The sequence below is a fragment of the Perca fluviatilis genome, chromosome 24 (genome assembly GCF_010015445.1).
Source record: "Perca fluviatilis chromosome 24, GENO_Pfluv_1.0, whole genome shotgun sequence".
Taxonomy (NCBI): domain Eukaryota; kingdom Metazoa; phylum Chordata; class Actinopteri; order Perciformes; family Percidae; genus Perca; species Perca fluviatilis.
In genome coordinates this window covers 6,750,029-6,769,768 of record NC_053135.1, presented here as the reverse complement: position 1 = coordinate 6,769,768, position 19,740 = coordinate 6,750,029, and the positions used below count along the sequence as shown (strand labels likewise).

At 38.6% G+C, this 19,740-nt stretch overlaps 1 protein-coding gene and 1 long non-coding RNA gene across 3 annotated transcripts in view; one reads left to right on the top strand and one right to left on the bottom strand.

Moving 5' to 3' along the window:
- Positions 1-19,740, top strand: part of LOC120554336 — a 181,788-nt gene that overhangs the window by 131,346 nt on the left and 30,702 nt on the right. The window lies entirely within an intron of this gene.
- Positions 75-10,590, bottom strand: ndfip2 (Nedd4 family interacting protein 2). The gene is made up of 8 exons (XM_039793184.1): positions 10,375-10,590; positions 6,053-6,293; positions 4,947-5,077; positions 4,478-4,565; positions 3,943-4,067; positions 3,754-3,820; positions 3,514-3,620; positions 75-3,110 (listed from the first exon to the last, which is right to left on the bottom strand). The coding sequence occupies exons 1-7, from the start codon at positions 10,399-10,401 to the stop codon at positions 3,517-3,519; spliced, it is 783 nt and encodes a 260-aa protein (XP_039649118.1). The 5' UTR covers positions 10,402-10,590; the 3' UTR covers positions 75-3,110; positions 3,514-3,516.

Genomic DNA, 19,740 nt, shown 5'->3' with positions numbered 1-19,740 from the left:
TAGCTTGCTTGTGAGTTACACTGACAAAATTCAGGTTTTAAGTGCAAACAACAAAAGAAAAAAAGAATCCAGAGTAAAATTAAACCGACAGGCTTTTGAACTTTATTGGCATTTTTTTGCAAGAAATCATTTGTCAATTTCATTCCAGTTACGATAAATGCACAACAACTGCTTCAGAAGACATTACAAGGATTATCTTAAGACAAAAAAAATAGTTTGGCTGCTTTCTCATTTTTTCTTTATTTATTTACAAAGAAATGTAATTGTACTAGATTCATTCTAATATTACCCCACTCATTCAGGTGGATAAATCATGCAGCAGAGCTTTAATTTGTTGAAAGACCTTGATATTGCAAAATAAGTTGGATATGACCAGAATAAAAAAAAAAGCATAAAAAAAAGTTGGGCAATACTTAAGCTGTCACAGTTTAGGCTAAAAGCGATGAAACAAAACACACAATAACAATATTATCATTATTGAAAAATAATAAGTGCAAAAGGCAAATTATCTATTGGGGATGATTAAGTATTCCAGTTGTAAAACTTGGATGGCAAAGATATATATATTTTTTTCTTCTTTTCTCTGTCCACCACAACAAGTTAAGCAGATTCACAAATCATACTGTACAGAAGTTCTTCAAAGTGCAAATATTATGAATTGGCATAAGCTGGTATATACATTTTGTTTTCTGGATGACAAAAAAAGTTATTGAAAAAAAAACAACATGTTTTTCTTTGTTAGGCTCCATTTTCATGGCGCAAAAGCTCAAAGACTACTGCACTCCCACTGGACTGTACCCCCTGACTTCATCGCTGTTACACTTAGAGAACATATGGCAACATCTGCTGATGTCGTTCTCATCTTATCATATATTAAAAAGTGTTTTCCTCCACACAGAATCCACCTTTCTAATAGGAGCTATGTTACATCACCAAAAGCTTCTCGCGCAATGAAAAGAACCTTTTAATCTAATCATAAAAGCTAAAATCTCAAAGAGAGATCCACGTGTTAGGTTTCTCGAAATCATGCACAACATGCCCGAACCGGTCACATTTTAATAGCTTTTATTGCATTTTTCTTCTGATTTACTGGTAATTTAAATCCTTGTGTTGGCAAGTGTGTGCAGTACACACACACATATTGTGCAGCTTGTTCAAAGGGCACCTCAGCTTTATCCCAAAAATGAACACCCGCTTCACTCTGGGCGGAAACCTGATCTCAATCTCTAATGGCGAAACTATTCCATGATCACAGGACTTTAACTCCACCACTATTGTAGGTCATTACAGAGAACTAAATTGCACAAGACTCTTTTGTTCCAAAGAGTCTTACTCAAGTTGTATTTAAAATGCTTATTATCAGTTCCCCTTCCACAGCACTGAAGCAGGAGCTCACTTTCCACACAGTCCTGCTTTTGGGCCACTTTCCACCGATCAGCCTGGAGCAGCCTGTGTGGTCTAGAAACACTGATTTGTCCAGGGAGCCTCCAGTGATTAGCTGCGCTCCTCCGTAGCTTACGGACACGGTTTTGCCAGTGTGGAGTTTGAGAAGAACAAAAAGCAGTTTGTTTTACAGACCTGTTTTGATAAACTGAGCCCCACAAAGGTGACACATGTGTTACTGTAACATATGGTTAAAAACGGATTATGAAGTGGTTGTTTTTTTGGTAGTTAGGCAGAGGCTTTTTATTTTTCTTTGATTCAAACAGAGAAACTGTAGCCCTCTAAAAAATGTCATGATTGATGAACATCTTTACTGCATAGGTCGGCTTAGCACGACAGTTATCATTAAAAGGCAAAAAAGAATAGGAAAAATGTATGGAGATCTTATTGCGCACATATATTAGGTTCCGTTTACAATATTTCTCTTAGTATTTTTTGTAAATACGCAAATTTGACCGACTTTCATTGACTGCCTGGCTTCCTCTTTTTCCGTTCAGTGGCTCAGAGAGTATCGATGGAAAAATTGTTGTTTCCTGTTTCAGTTAGTTCAAAACTCCCAAAGTTCAAAGTCAGGGCTTAATTTAACGTTTGGTCTCAAAAACATTGACATTAAGAAAGAGTTTCAATTTATTCCAAGCTGTTTTCTGTCCTTTGTCCTATTTTGCCGTGTCACGGTAAACAAAATGAGCGTGGGCGAGTCGTAAATTGTGTTTGTTTTAAAAACACTAAATGCATCTGGGTCTGTGATATGTAAACCGATCACTGCATTACTCTGGTTTTTCCTCATACGTGCACATTTGAGTACCCTTGAGATGAAAATCTTCCATCTTTCCTCTCGGCTTCCTAATTGATTTCAGGGTAGAGAGGCTGAGATGTTAGAAGGATGCACACTGTCAACTAAAGTAGACTTTGGCAACGCCACACGTTAACGAGGGCGTAAAAATGCTACATCGTGGTTTAAAAGTAAGACTTGTTCAAAGCACCCTGAACTTATAAATGTGGAATGGCAAAGCTAGTGCTAAAACTGCTCGAGATATATTGCGATGTGCAAAAGTCTTAGACGAAGCTGGAAGAGGAGATTTGAACATCGAAGGCTCGGAGTAGGTTTCCAATTGCTGCACGTTGTCTATTTTTTAAATTCCAAAAGTTTTTGGACAGAGGTTTTCTCAAACATAAGCTGATTACACAAATGAGCTAGAGGAACTTTTGTGTTTAGGACATTTACGACGCCGTTTCATTGAAATAGTTTCATTGTGCTTTCATTTAGCTCTTAAAATATTGGCTATCTCATTACGGGAGGCTGAATTAGCCTCAGGTAACCATGGTCATGTATCTGAAAAGCACTCTTACTCTTGAGAGATACATCTTGACAGTGGGACTGCTTTTTTTTTTTTTTTAAACTGTGTTTAGAATCAAAGGAAAATGGAAAATGAGAAATGAAAACAAAGCCAGAAGATAGATCATCGTGGACTCATTTTTTCGGCTCGGTTCAGAAGTTCAGAGTGAGCCGCGTTATGCTTTTAATGAGACCAGTAACACTTTCTCCCTACATCTTAACCTTCCTTTCTTCCCCATCTCCTCTCTGCACTGCAAGGCTCCTTGCTCAAGTTATTCGAGGGGGAGGGAGGGAACTTCACATCGGAAAGGAATGGTGATGGTGTGGAAACCTGTGGGACATTACATAAAAATCATTAGAGCAAGCTAGGCACGGGCCGGTTACCGGTTTCAAAGTATACCGCGCCGCGCTTTGAAAAAGTCGCGGTTTTAAAACCACTCAAATTTAACAAGCTTTTTTTCATGAGTCTTAAAGGACAGGAAGTGCAGTTTAGAAATCTCTCTCCTTGTCAGTGTGCAGTGTGTTTGCAAATGAAATACATTGTGTTCAATGGAGAAAAAAAAAGTTTTTGTTTTTTACCCAGACATTTTAAAGCTGTAATTGCAATACCGTGATATCTTTGCTGAAGGTTATCATTGTTCTATATCTATGGTTATCATACCGTCAGAATTGCCAATAGCAATAGCAGCGATTTTGTGATTTACTTTTTATTTTTAGAAGAGCTTTTACTTTACCGTTTAGTAGAGGAAGAAGAGGCGTGTTCTATGAGAGGTGGCCATATTCTCTGACATGTTGCGGACTTTAAGATAGTTAACAAAACCCCTGAAGAACAGCAGGAGACCTGTGGAGGGAAAGCACAGTTCAATTCACAACAGAGATCTCCACTTCAGAGTCGGAAAAAATGTCAAGATGAAGGACTTAAAAATGAATTAAAAAGAAAAAAAAAACATTTTTAACATTGCATATATACTCACCGAGCAACAGGAAGATCCACCAGAGCCAGTACTGACCATTAAAGTAGCCAGTGAAGTAGTCGGAGAACTGGACACAGAGATCATCACTTTCAGTGTGTGTGTTTGTATATATATATATATATATATAATTTTTTTTTTATGAAGAGGTTACAATTCAATTCAGCAAGAAAAAAGCAATTGTCAACATACCCTGACAATGAGAATCCACTTAATGAGGGAAAGGCCGAATCCACAGATGGCTCCGTAGCGTCCTGCGATGGTATTGGTCAGACAGAAGGAAAGGCAGAAGCCAATCCAGTTGAACAGGAAGGCCACTAGAGGGACAAAAACAAAGACATGTAGTCATTTTGCTTTACAACAACAAAAACAAAGAAAGAAAATAGTCATCACAATTTAACAATTTTTTTTATAAATTTTCTGATACATTAAGGAACATTTATTTATGTAACAACATTTAATTTACATTTTTTTGTAATATTTTATTTTGAAAATGGCTATGGGAATTTTCAAAATAAAAGCACTGGGAAATTGATGTTGAATTGGAATGACTTTTAGAGATGGAGGCTGATTAGGACAACTTAAAAGAAAAAAAAAGGCAAGTACATAACTAAAACACTAACACTTAATGCTGGCCTTGTCTCACTGGATTGCACTGGATTTGAAAAAAAGAAAAAGAATAATAAATAACAGAAGCATTACAAATGTTAACATTAGACAGACTTACTGAAAAAGGCCAACATGAAGATTCCATCGTTCCCAACTCGAAGCTGATCAGCGTCACTGAAATCATCTCTGGGAGGGAATTCCTCAGCCTGGACACAGACACACAAACAAAATGTACATATGATTTTGGTTAAAAACATGCGGTAACAAAGTCAACAGATGGGTTGCAAAACACGTTCGAGATCCCTCGCCCTGAGAGCTATTTCACATGAGGACAAAATGTTATGACTAATTACTACCATGTATTTTGTTCTTACATGTCCGTTGGCTTGGGGTAGTTTAGATGTAGCGTGCTGTGAGATAAACCCTCACATTATACAAACACAACACGAATAGCCTGCAAATATAATGTAGCCCAGGTCTGAATCTATACTGCTTTAATGGAAGAACGTTGATAAAACAAGCCAATAAAAAACACAGAAAATGCGACAAATAGCGAGAGGAGCATGTGTGTGAGCGTTTGTCCTCACCCGTGGCATCACCTCCACAGTGGAGGTAGCCATGGCGGCCGCTTTGGCCTTCTCCGCTTCGTCATATGTGGGCAGGGATGTGGCGACGCTGTAGGGCGGAGGCACTGGGAAGTCACCACGGTAACTAGTCTCTGTGGGAATGACAGAGAAGGAGAAGACTAAGGGAAGAAATGGGACCGCATGCAGTATCTAGCTAAGTAGCTGCCCATAATGTGGTAATGCTGTCATGGAAATGAACACTGAGTCATGAGTTAAGACGCTCCAGAAGTTGCCTCGAAACTGCTGCTGTTGCTATTTTAGGAAGCATGCAAAAAATGAAGATGCAGCAAAGAAAATGTACAGTTTTCCCTAGGTTTGTGGAAGACATAGGTGCACATACTGTATATTTGGTGGGGGATTTAGGGGTCCTCCCTTAAGAAAATGTTAAATTTTTCAAAAAGAAAAAAGCAATTTCCGATCATTTTGGACCATTATTACTATTACCATATCTATGTATAAAATAGGGGTGGGGGAAAAAATCGATACAGCATAGTATCGTGATATTTTTCATGGCTATACTGTATCGATACACAGACGCCAAGTATCGATCTTTTATGATATATGTCTTGGTCAGTTTGTCTGCTTGACAATCACATTTTGCACCAATACAATTGAAGTGAGATGAACAAACAAAGAAATTTATCTTTTTAGATAAAACAGATGTTGACAAAATTGTCCTTTCGGGATATCATTTGAAATTGGGAAAAATCTGAAGTTGGAAAAAAGGTAATACATTGCAATATATCGCAGAATATTGCAATATGTTTAAAATCGCAATATCGTATCGTGACATAAGTATCGGGATGATATCGTATCATGAGGCCTCTGGTGATTCCCACCCCTAGTATAAAACATTGTAAAAATCTAGAGAAGATAATTAAAGAAAACACTTGCTTAAGAAATCTACTGGGGACCAACTACAATCATTAGATCTGAGTCATTTAATCAAGTAATGTAGTTAGTTTTGATGCTCACATTGATTTTACATCAATTCGGTTTAGGTGCTGCCGTAAACTGGTAGGGAAAACCCTGGGCGTGGACAAAATAGGAAGTAATCCCGTACTTACCAGGTGCTGCAGCGGTTGCTCCCAGGTCAATGGAGGCGTAAGGGGGTGGAGGTGCCTCTGCCTCCCCCTGAGTCCCTGATCCCGACGCTTCCTCTGCTGCTGCTGCGGCGGCGGCGGCAGGCGCCAGGCCGGCCTGGTTCTGGTTCTGGTCCTGGCTGGACCTACCAGCCTGGGCTGTGGCAGAAGTGCAAGGCTGCTGCTCACTGGTTGAGGCCTCCGAAGAGTCATCCTCATTGTCCAGCTGGAGAAGAGGATGATACGGGAGGGGGGTGGGGGGGGGGGTTTAGAGGAATCGGCACAAGCAGATCAGCTGATCAGTCAGCCAAAAAGTGTGGCTGATCGAGGGGATGTTCACACAGGGCCAAGTTCCTAAAATTGACATTAATCATGCCTTTTTTTTTGCCAGGCAGAATGGATGACATAAGACAATTGTTATTTTTATCGACATATTTAGCCACGTAACTAAATTGTAACTAAATGAGCACAATCTGTCTTTGTTTGTCAGCACAAAATGTGGGTCATGCTGAATTGATTTTCAAGCTGAATAAGTGGGCAACACAATATGTGTGGAGGAACAACTTTCAATGACATACAGTATGTAATGGGTTATATATATATATATATATTTTACTGGTAGTGGCGGTGTCCACCATTTCTCCACTGTATTCCGATTGCCTACCTACAAGGGATGTAAACCAGCTCCATTTTATCTCACTGATGACAGTTTCACTCTTTACTGCTTACTCTCTTTACACTGTATCACAGCGGTATTTATTTACCACTAAAGCAAACAGAACATTTGCCACTGCCACTGCTTCACATTAAAAGCGTTAAACTGGCAAAACACGGGGTGGCTTTTACTGTGAAGCTGCCACAGAATTTACAACGCAGGATTGCAACTGGAACTGCTATTTGGAAGTATGTGTTGGAATAAAATGACTGGGGTATAATATGTCTGCCTGGGGCAGGGTAAGAACTTAACCGTTTGCCCTCAGCAGAATGTTTGACATTGTAAGCCCCAGAGACTTGAGACTACATCAGTATGTCAACAGAGGAAGGTCTCTAGAAAAGTGATACACATATAATCAGTTAATAAGCGTCTCCACCACAGCTGATAGAGTCAGTTACATTTTTGCCAGACCAAAGAGCCAAACACCCTCTGAAATTACAGAGGGGCAACGGCGGGAAATCTGGGTGGGCAAAGAGAGGGAGTGAATCCTCATCACCTTCTCTGTGGCTTTCATTAAGAGGTCCCCTCAAGAAAGTTAACTCAAACCCAGACAGCATTATGCAAACTTGTGCTCAATAATATCAATAAAGCTGATATTGACCTTGATAAAATCAGCAGCACATATATTGTTGTGGCTTTATGGTTCATTCACTGGTATCTCACCTTAAGGATAATGCTACACTACCCAGTTTTATAAGATAACAACCGCAGGCTATTTGTGTGTTATACTGCTGACACAAAGCAAAGATTAGCAAATGCTATCTTAATGTGGCTGAGCAAGTTCATCTCGTTCAGAGCCGTAAAACAAAATTTCGGAACAACACGTGTGAAAAGGTTGTGACGGCTGTAAGAGCAGATTTCTAGAACACAATGTCCAAGTTGGGATGAAATAGTAGACTGTTGTTTTGCTGACCTGTGTTGATAGACCAAACATAGCCCTTCTGCTTCTAATGTTTTAGTTAAATACCTTTGAGATTGCAGTTTGCAATTTTAGTTTTGGTGTTAAAGGGTGATTTCAGGGTTTTTTTTCAACCTGGACCCCATTTCCCTATGTTTTTGTGTGTAAAGAGTGACTGACAGGTGTAACCATAGATGTAGAATATATTGTTCTATATCTATGGGTGTAACAATCTTTGAAATGGGTCCAGTATTGAATGAGGTGTATTTTACGATGCTAAAATGATTTTATTTTTATTTACATGGAGTCTGGTGGCTTTAACGAACGCAATTTCGCAGATGTGTAGGCTATATGTTCAAAAAAAGGATCTTACTCTTTAACAGAAAGGACAACCGCCTTAGAAATCCTTTCCATAATGTTGTCAGACACCTAGAACATTAATCTGAGCCTGTCAGTGGCAAAACAAGCACTTTTGTGAACGTAAATTATACAAGCTGCGCAATTGCCCTATAACTGTATGAAATGTGACATTGTAGCTGCCGACAGCAGTGGGCTAGCTTAATACCGGACCAATGTCAAAGACTGTTGTTCCCATCAGTCACTTAGACACAACAACATAGGAAAATAGGGTCCAGGTTGGAAGAAACCAAAGTTACCCTTCAAGCTTGCTTTAGTTTTGACTACAAATAGGTTGAACTTTTGTTTCCATCATATTGCTTTTAGCTTAGTTTGAGGCTGCTTGGCTTCTGTCAAGTCATCTCCTGACCTGTCTTTTTATTCCTTCCCTTTTTTACTTGACATTGGTTTTATCATGTCATTCTATTTATGTAGCCTGATGTTTATCCATATATCGTGGCAGACTTCAAACCATCTGCTTTGGTTGTAAAGCACTTTGGGTCAACTTATTTTGTTTTAAATGTGCTATATAAATAAAGATGACTTGACATATTTAGTTAACATTTTCCATGACGAAGTGGCTATAGTCTTGTTGTGGTAAAACACCACAGTGCAGATGGGGAAACACCCTTCCTAATAACAGCTGACATCACACTGATAACTTAAACGTCACAGGTAATAACTGCAGATCTCAATCAACTACTGACCAAGGAAACATGGTCATAATTAAAAGGAACTTTGTTCGTTACCGTGCAGATAAAATTCTAAAATTCAAATTCAAGCCACCTTGTAAAACTCCACCAGGGCAGGGTCAATGTACAATGCAGTGAGTGAATGAGTGGCTGACTAGTGGCTTGAAATCGAGGACAAAGCATAACGCACCCCCGCGCACAGGGAATTACATAAGATCTTCATAGGCACAAGCTTCCTTATGTGTCCAAATATACCCAAAACTCATGCAGGCCCCACTCAGAGCAGCAGTGTCCCATACTTGCAGAAATCTAAGTATTATTTGGAGAAGAATAAGACAGCTAGAGTGCAAAATGTGAGGAGGAATGAAAAGTGTAAGTGTAGGCATAATGAAATGAAGACCGGGCTGTCTACAAACCACAACATCACATAACGTTTATCAGTTTGGTCCGGACGTGTTGAACATGTAAATTATCTAAATAATCCTTGAGAATGCATTGTCTAAAAGTTGATTTTTGTTGTTGTGCTAATGTTATTTTACAAAAAACTGGATTATTGTTGAAATGTGCACTTTGTTCAGTGTTGCAAAGTTAGAGCACAATGCTGATTTGCTTTGGTTCATGTGGGATTATCACACTCGCATACCCAGAACCACAGGCATCAGAGCACAAAGCGGACGTTTATGACCGGAACCGTTTCCAAAATATCTCAGCCACTGTTGTTACTTTACACGCATGGTAACACTTATAGAACAGCAATAAATTCCACGTTTAAAATGCCAGTTAACCCAAATATTCACCATATTGTGAGGTTGCCCTTTTTTAAACTCAACATCCGCATTGCTTCTGACTAGTAGGCTACTGGGAACACAACGTTTACTTCCATGAATAACTAACTGAATGTCTTAATAAGATGTCTTAGTAAAATGTCTGCTAGGAGATGCAATATAGTCACACCTTGGAAAATATATTAGTTACCCTGTTGTTATTATTATCATTCCGTTCACAGGACTCTTACTAGCCGTTTGGACTTTAATACCTAACCGGGGTGTTTGCTAATATCACTTGACTAGCTAGCTAGCTAAGTGGCTTTAAAAAATGCATTTAAGTTAACGTTACATTAAATATTAGCCAGTTAATAACTTCCCCTGCTAACGCTAACTTACAGCTAAGCTTCTTTAGACTTGTGTTAGCTTGTCAACAGTCGTGCAACTTAACAAAGGTTTCATAGTTAGTTAGTAAGTAAGTATACCCAAGAGAATGTATAATAAGTGTGTAACACAGTTTAGGATTATATATATATTTAGGACGTTAACTTTCGAGGCCTAGCTACAAGATGCGGAAGTGCTTGAGAGGCTAGCTAACTGCCATAACAAAACAATTCGAGAAAATAAATGAAGCTAAAATACAACAGAAGTAATCACTCAGAAGGAAACTAACATTAACGTTGCATGTTTTGTATTCGTGACTACGTAATATAGCTATAGTAATATTCTACTTGAATATTATTTTTTTTTAATGCCTTAGCTGATTCTAGCAAGGCCTTGTTTCCTGTGACAGGCAGGCCAAACTATCAAACGCTGTTTTGATCTCATCTGTCCTCACTCACCACTTGGTATCGGCTTGCTGGGTCCATCCCGACGAGATTCAGCTGGCAAGCAAGCCAGCCGAGAAAACAATAGGGAAAATCTAAGTTGTTGTAAACGTTACTCCAAAATGTGTATTACAGACAGGAGACACTTCTCCCAAACAACGTAGAATTACAGGACACAGACCGATGACAGAAATGGCTGCAATCTACTGGGCACATAGTCTATGCTGTGCACTCGCTTAGAAAAATACCGAGTCAAACTTCTCATGGAATCTGATACTTCCTATCAAATGCTTCAAAATAAAATATATAAAAATGCAACGTAATTTCCTTGAGTAACAGAAGTAATATCAAATTAATAATACATTAATTAACAATAACCTCCGAACTCCGGGAGCTCTGCCTTAAAAATTTTATTAAGTAGTATCAAAGGTAAAAGTACTCATTATGCAGAATGGCTGCTTTAACCGTATTAAGTTGTTGTATATATTATATTATTACTGTTTCATGAACACATTACTTGGTCAACGTAGAAACAGTTTTAATTTATATACTGTAATATATTGTTAAATTGAATGCATCATATGTCATTACATTTTAGAAACTGATATGTTCTGAATGTAAAATCTTAATTTGCAAAGTAGGCTAAGTAGGTAACTATAGCTGCCATTAAATTTAGTGTTATAAGTAGTTGTATATATCTTATAACATACTTTACCATACATACCATAGAATTTCACTCTAAAATGTAGTAAAGTAGCCTAAAATGGAAATACTCAAGTAAAGTACTACCTCATAACTGTACTTAAGCACAGTACCTGAGTAAATTTACTTTCTACCACTGCTTTTAAATGAATTGTGTAGTCCTCACTCTTAGTATGTTAGATGTTCTTGTGAATGTGAGATGTTACTTGCCGTTAAAATCCTATAATTTTGTATATTCTTTTTGAATACGATTGCGACGTTGTTTTTGTAGAATGTATTTTTTGGTGCAGTTGTTTAGTGTTCCAATATGTGTGAAAATGACAGTTAGATGATAAGCTTTGTTTTATACATTTTTTTTAAGTGGTCTGCTAAAAACAATTTTTGACGGCTTTAGATGTTTTATTTTGAAGGCCAAGTCCAACTATTTCCGATTTTAGTCTGACTCTGGCTAACTTGATGGTGGGGTTGTTACCGGAATTCCACGGATTGAGCAAGCGTGATGACGCAAATGCATACAAAAATTGTGAATAAATGGGCCACAAGGTGGAGCTAAAGGCCCTTTATATCACTGACCTGCTTGATGTTTACATGTCTTAGTTTTTCAAAGACATAAATAATTCCATGATTATCAAAAGTATAAGTGGGTTGCATTTTAAAACATTGTGTAGTTCTTTTTTTTATGGTAGCAGTAGAAAAAAATAGGCCAACGCTGAAGAGTATGGCAGTAGGCCTCTGCTTGAGCAAACTTTCACAGCTATAACTCATGTTGTAGCACAGAGACAATCTGGCCTTGAATGAAAGACGAATGGACACATCTCAGCGATCTATAGTCTTTGGCATTCTGTAATATAATGTTGGTATAATGTTAGCTTCTGTGTTATTATATGTTAAAGCCTTAGTGTGAGAAGTAACTTTTGAATGGAATAATGACACTCCTCTTTAAAAAAATAAATAAAATAGAATTCATAAGTAAAAATGGCAGATTGCATTGCTGACCTTGCTGTTAACAATATGCGGATGACAAAATGCTACAGTACATTTAACAAAATAAGCATTTTCTGGAGCTTTTAACCACATCGTGGCCTTGATCAAGTTTAACTTCAACACAGACAGCAAGTCCTATGGACGAACAAGTCCTGATGTCGTTTGTAAAAAGCTCCAGAAAAATCTGCACTTCTTTATAGTTTTTTTTTGCGAGATGCATGCACTTTCTATGCAACAACCTTTAGAAGTCAAACCCATGTTGTAGATTATTACTCACAGATTCTGAAAACTTTGTGATCTTTAGCATTGCAGTTTAAGACGTGGTCTAACTCTTTTTGATAGTTTGAACTTTTGCTGTGTTGTTCTTGCTTACTACCTTTCACCTTCAGCATCTCTTACCAGTAAAGCCCCTTGGCGATCCTTTTTTTTTAGTTACCAAGAGATCTGTCCTTCTGTGTGTGTAACACCACAGAAACAAGCAGGTCCTGAACACCCTGAGCTCTTTAGGAAAAAAAACAGCCCTCTCCTGCAGAGAATAACCTCAGATGGATTTCATGATTTTCGCTCTAGGTTGTGAGTTTACTGGGGGGGTACTGCACTCCTGCAATATGTTGCCAACATTAACAGCTCTCTGTTTAAACAAAATAACACTGTTGCCATTTCACAGTCAAGATAGTTTAGCCTGCTTGCTTGTGTGTGTTTGTTACTCAGCGCCAAAGATTCTGTGATTTCATTCAAATTTCTATAGATGAAGCAGGTTTGTGTCTTTCCCTAATTCTGAAGTTTACTCTATCATGTGTTCTTGCCTCTGGGCTAATCCTGGATCAGCAATGCTGTGGATCAGTGCACAATAGGCTCTTGGTACTTTTATGAATGCAAGCACTGGAGTTTCAACGATAAAGCACAAAGAGGTTCAGAAACCATTACGGGTTGACTTTAAAGGGATAGATCAGGTTTTTAGAAAGATGTATAACCTGTACAAATCCTTTACAGCTGTGTTTCGCCTTTAGAATAATAGGAATGTAGTGCATGCGAGGCATTGCTCATAGAACATTTTGGTGCAATTTTTCACCAACATCATTTTTTAACCCCATTTAACCCCTGCTAATAAATACTCCCTCTAAAACTAAAGTAGTGCAGATACTTTCTTGAAAGAACTCCAGTGTGTGATTAGACGATGTTCTTACACTCCTACTGTATCTGCCCAATCTACTACATTAATACACTTACCATTCCTTCAATTTGCCAAAAGCTGTATAAAGCCCCCCTAAACAGAGCGAACACTGAAAACACAGCGAGGTATTGATAAAAGGCTCTTCTTGAATTAAATATTAATCCCATTCACTAAGAAGGGGATTACTGTAGTACATGTATCAGTTAAGCAGCTCATGCTGAGACAGAGAGGGTAAAAAAAGGGTTAGACGAAATGTGAAAAAGACGTGAGGTGTGATGCAAAAAAAAGCAATATCCTGCATCATAAAGTGTTTTGCCCTTTGCAAGGCAGCAGGCATTAGCAGCATTAAGGATCAATGTGTAGTAGTGATATATGAGTTCCTGCCTGCACCTTTTTAAAGCAGCAGACCTGCATGAGAGTAAAGAGGACTTGAAGTCATTTGCCCAGCTGCTGTTAGAAACCCACTTTCAGATCCCATAATTGCGCTTCAGAACATCCATCACTGACACACTCACACACACCTGCCAGAAGACACCCACTCATGAACACACACACCCACGCACGCAATCAGGATGTTGTTACTTGGCAACATCATTTCAAGGTAAATAGGTGCTGTAGAAAAGGTGTTATATAACGAAAAACAGTAGTTGTCAGATGCTGCAGCCTTTCAGCGTGGTAGACTCATTCTTATGCTGTGAACGCTTTGCTATTTGACTGGAGGTGAGCGTTTTGTTAGAGGCTGATGGGATCGTGTATTACAGGAGATGACATCTGTTAGCGTTGCGAGGACACAAGCAGCAATTTAATTGTCTAGCTGCAATGTATTTTGAGTCTATTTACATTTCATGTGTGGAACATTGCATTACAAGGAAGGCTGTATAGAGGACTTCAAAATATTTCCAAAATGCTACATACAGTATACAGTACATTGTTACAAAAATGATCATAATTCAGTCTCTACAGCATAACACTGAAATAGTTATTGTAAGGGGCTGTGTGAACATTTTTAAGGACGGAGAGGCAGGTTCAAAAGGGGTGGGGGAATACAGGAGGAATACACTATCTTTATTGATATTAGTAATTAAACATAATTTATAGCAACAGCCATTCCCACAATCGTAAAAAAGGAAAAAGTCCATTTTGCAAAAGTCCCCATAATCTTTTCCCGTTGACAATGTTACATGAAGAGACTGTTGCTGTGTCACCTGTAGTACACTGTGTACACCATGTACTGTGATGGTTCAGTGAATCTGCTAGGGAGTAGGTGTGGTTTCAGCCCGATGGACAGGGTCATATGAGGGGTGTGGTGTTAATTAAGCCCAACGAGCTGCAGGTGGTGTTTGACTCAATTAAAGGCAGGGTCGGTGATGTTGAAAAGCTAGCACGATTTGAAAGTAGCATTTCCTTAGATTACAGCAGATACAGATGACGGATCTTTTTCGCTCATTTTCAAAGCCCATTAGTTATTTATTGCGATAGATAAAAAAAAAAAAAAAAAAGTGTATATTGGAAATGGTTACCAACCCTGCCTGTAAGCCCAACAAGCGCCACACTGGAAGAGGGCACTGAAGAAGACAAAGAAGACTGAAGAACGATTTGTAAATACATGAAAAACTGAAACAGCTACACTCGTTTCGGAGCACGGACGAGAAGTATCTGGGTGAGTCACAAACAAAGCACAGCCCCTCTCAGACGCTAGCTTCAGGGTAGTATTTGTCTCAAATCGTGCAAAGTCGTTACGCACTGACTGGAAATTTCTCTTCTTCTTTTTAATGTTAAATTGCAACCGCACGGAGCATCACTGCCACCTATTGTCACCTGCCAAAATGTATACTGGCTTGTTTTCTCACTATCCGACTACAGTATAGTAGTACTTATTGAAAACAAAAACAAATGTATAACTTGCATATGCATACTGCAGCGTCCTTGCCTGCCATTTTCACAAGTTTGAAAATACGTTGGCGATCCCGTAGCTTCCGCTTCGTAGCAAAAGTGCCGAGTAGTCGAGGGCGAGTAGTCTCCAGCATTCATTTTGATCGTTATGGCTATGACGGGTACCTGTAGTGTACTGAATTTTGCTATACGTTATCAGTGTAAACGCACTATGCACTCAAAATAGCAAGTGTAAGTACAGAAGTACGCAAATTGAGACACGGCATCTCTCTAGCTCTGTACTGTAAGTCCTCCAAGCCATACAACCACATAGGCTGTTTGTTCCTACCCTCTAATATGACCCACAGGAACATTTCATAGTTTTAAACACATGGTTAAAGTTGTAAAACAGTCAGTTTGGTTAGGCTTAGGCACCAAAACTACTTGGTTATGTTTAGGCAACACAAGTACTTGGTTAGGTTAAGGAAAAAAATGTGTTTGGATTTAAATCAGTACGTGTTACGTTACTTCACTTCCATGCATGGCGTAATTACGCACATAACGTAGTTGGGTTTCTTATGTAGAGATAAAATAACTCAACGTTAACACAAACAGCTGTCCCTTGGGTCAAAGTCCTGTTTGTTTGACACATCCATCACCCCTCCAATCTATCCATCTAGGTATCAATTACGATTGTGTTACATTCAGAAATACAGTAGCACTTAAGACATGTATTTATCTAAAAATATATATGTATGGGTTTATACTGTTTTGGTGCACTTCTCTCTGATTCTAGACCATAAAACATTAGCATACAAGATTTTTTTTCTTTTTAAGGCGTCAAGTAATAAATTCTTCATAGTTTTCTGACTTTGAAATGTATTGAATTAATCAATTTAAAAGCCTATAACAAGACTTTGATATCTAGATAAAATTAAGACTTTGCATGCATTATTTATAAGTGCTTGCACTTGTTGTTTTATCATAATATACCAAATCCAAACATCTGTGACAAAATATATCAACATTTAAAAGGATACTGAATAAGCTGCAACGATTTGGATTCATCCAGCCCACACTGGCTGTATATGAGAATAGAGCAGTACTTGAAAAGTGTAAATAAGCTGAAACTCCGTCCTTGAAATTGGACCCTGTACAGCACAAACTACAAACATGGAGTAATTTAACGTGTAATTATGATGTCTATGGCTCTATCGACACAGGCTAAATACAATGTCTTTTAAATAACCGACAGTATGAGATACAAGCAGCTGCTAATTAGCAAGAAATGTGAAAACGGAGAGCATTAATCAGGTACACGCCTCTCTGTGTCTGCAGATGAATGTGTGGGCGTGTGAATCTGTGATGGGGTGGGGGATGCAGCATACAGAGTAAGCATGTATATTGTATGTACTTAAAGCGTCCAGCAGAGGGCAGAAAACACTAGGTTTTGAGGTGCTATATTTTTTTTTATCTCACCTTGCTGTGAAAACACATTGTCACTTCCTTTAAATAATTTAAATTTTCAATCGTACTTGTGAAATTCAAATACTCTCATGCATTTTGGTGTGATGATTAAGATTGTGTTTAAATGTGATCAAATTCATTGTCAAACGTGCATTCAATTTGTCGGAAAAACCAAACCTAACCTATAAAATACAATTTTCCTATTTCTTAACTTAAATGTTTTTTTTTCTCCTTTTGATCCCATATTGATCTCTATAGAATAGCATGGTGATACTTACTGTGTGACTTAAATACATTTGATTAGAATCCTGCAACCAGAATGATAAAACAGACTTGTTAACCTTTTTGGAGATATATGGCGACATTTAAAACAAAGGTACTTTTGTGTCTACGCTCCCGCTATCCCTGGCAGCCACAGCTCACTTTGTACTGACTATAATGAGCCTAGGGAAAAAAAGAGCTCCTGTGGGGAAGGGGTGGGGGGACAGGCTGATAATGTCTGAACACAGAAAATGGGGAATGTGCACTCACAAACAAAACGTGGCTGTGTAACAAGTGATATCATGTTGTATTTAGTCTAAAAAACGAGAAAAAAAAGTCTAGTAATGTCATCCAAAATAATTCATGAAACCTGTAACATTATTTTGGCCATGATATACTGAGATTTTAATTATTCCACCGCATCTGGCATCTTTTTTAAGATGGTAATTTTCGTAGAAGTTCGAAGTTTGTTTAATGACTGAGTGCAAGTAAAACTCAGGAAACAGTGGTAAAGTGCACTAATTACATTTAATGTTGGAGAACTTCAGTTAGACTTGGATATCTGGAATGAATGAAGCTGTCTGAATCAAAGAGATCAAGTGTTTTTATACCCAAACTGAATTTTCCAAACTCATACATTGGGGTTTAATGTGGTCAATTTAAAAACCTGCAGAGGAACCTGCTATTCCTCACCTGCCCACTAGTTGTCCTCAGTGTGTTTTCAGCCTAAACCATCACCTGACCAGTCACATTTCTACATACCTGCTCCTCATTACTCATCAGCCCAATTAAATATTAACCTCCAGCCCAACAATCACACTTTGTCTGTGTTGCCTCAGCTTGTTCTATCTGTGTATGTGTGACACTTTATTTTGAGATAAATCTATGTGCCTCAGCCCCTTTTGGTTTTGTCAGTGTATCTGACTGCCTAACAGTTGTGATTTGACCAAGTTAAGAGTGTTTTTGACCCAACCCCTGTTTCACGCATCTGCATTTGAATCCTCAATTTAATGTCAGTTCAGTCACTGTTGTTAATTTTTTTTTATTTATACTGTAAAGTGGATATGGCTAAAGTGTTAACAAACAGTAGCTTACCTAAACGTCGAGTACACACGGAGCAACATTAGCATTCATTTTGTAGTTGTGCTTCTTTCCACTGGATAGTGTATGTCCAATATTCCATTTAGCCGGTTTGGTCCCCAACATCTCCTGAGAAAGATATCTGTATCCTTAACTGCTAAATGCTCAAGCTAGTAGTTAACTTTCTCTGATAGCCATCTGGTGCTGGGCAGGTAGTGCACAGTGGGTTTTCTGAGCTTTTTCACTCTAAACAACTGCCATCTGAAAATGACGCCAAGTACCAGTATGTCATCAGCTGTGGTTAAATACAATTGTGAGTACTTTGACCTGTAGGGTACATATAAAAGTTGATAATGCAAACCAAAATACAAAGATGACGATCCTATTGGGCCCACTGACATTTAAAAATGGCTTTCAGATGGTATCTATGAGATAAGTGGATACATGTCTAGCCTCCTGTCAATTACAGTGTCCCAATTTATGCATTTAATTTTCATCTGATGATGTTGTCTAGTAAATCAAATAGCCTGTACTGGTACTGTATTCTCCAAAGAGATGAAGACAGCTGAACAACTACAGATGCAGATATGCAATCATGTTCAATTAAACACTAGTGCAATGCCGTTCAAAATGTGTCACTTCGGAACAACCGATTGCTTGGCCTGCAATATTGCTGTTTGCAGCTTTCTCCCGAACCGCTCATTCAAACAACTTAACACTCAACACTGTGCTTCCCTGGGTCCTGAGCAATACACCTGTTCTTCAATGTACTGTAGTCAGTGACGGAGCCGTACCCAGCATGCCGTTCAGGGGTGTAAATGAACTGTGGTCTAGAAAATTCAAGAACCGATATACATACATACATACATTCAGAGACTCCTTCCTTTTTAGTTGGATAACATTAGTTTGGGTTACATGTTATTGCCACAAATGTAAAGCTAGACTGTATAAAACATTCCTTTCCAGTTTGACAAAGCAAAACAGTGGTCAGTATTCTCTTTAATCTTTTTCCAAAGAGCCTGTTTTTTTTCTTAATTATTGCAATGAGCAGATGTGACTCAAGATATGAGTGTGAGTTGTTTCTGGGTCATACATAATAAGACATGTTATTCTCTGTAGCATCGGACACTTGGGGAATAGCCCTTTTAAATGTTTAATGATTCAGGGATATGTAGTTGCCTCTTCAAGAAAAGTTTATTGTCTAGGGACTTAAGGGTTTCATTGTAGGAAGGATGAGGCATCAAATTGTTGTCTTGTACAGTACGCCCTTGCTTGCCAGCTGATGCAATGAAGTGTGTCTTACAAATAAAAGGTTATAATGACAGACCAGAAAGAAGGTGCAGGCAAGAGAGGGAATAATGAGTGTTGATTATGGAAAGGGAGCATGCGAGATGAGGGTGAGAACAGTAGAGAGAGAAGTAGGCTAATACGCTGCTGCTGCTGTTGTGTATCATTGAGTTCATAAAACAGAAAGGCATCATCAAAAAGCACATAGAAGAGTCAATGTATTCCCCCTAGTCTCCGAGACAGTCTTTTGATGCTGAAACACACTTTCTTTCTCTCTCCATCCTCCCATTCTCCATCCTACTTTCTCCCACGCTCCCTCCATTGCTCGCCATGCTGCTGATGAATTAAAAGAAAGTATGTCAGTTGGCAGGCACGGAGGGAGGAAAGAAAGAAGACATCAGAAAGAATTCATTCAGTTAGTTTCTCAACAAGAAACAAGGGCTGAATCTTCACCACCTCGGGAGTTTTCGGGGCTTGAAGGTGGATATTTGGGTCAGTCATCAGAGTTGAGAACACACCTTGATCTGTCCACTTAGCACTTCCGACAAAAACAC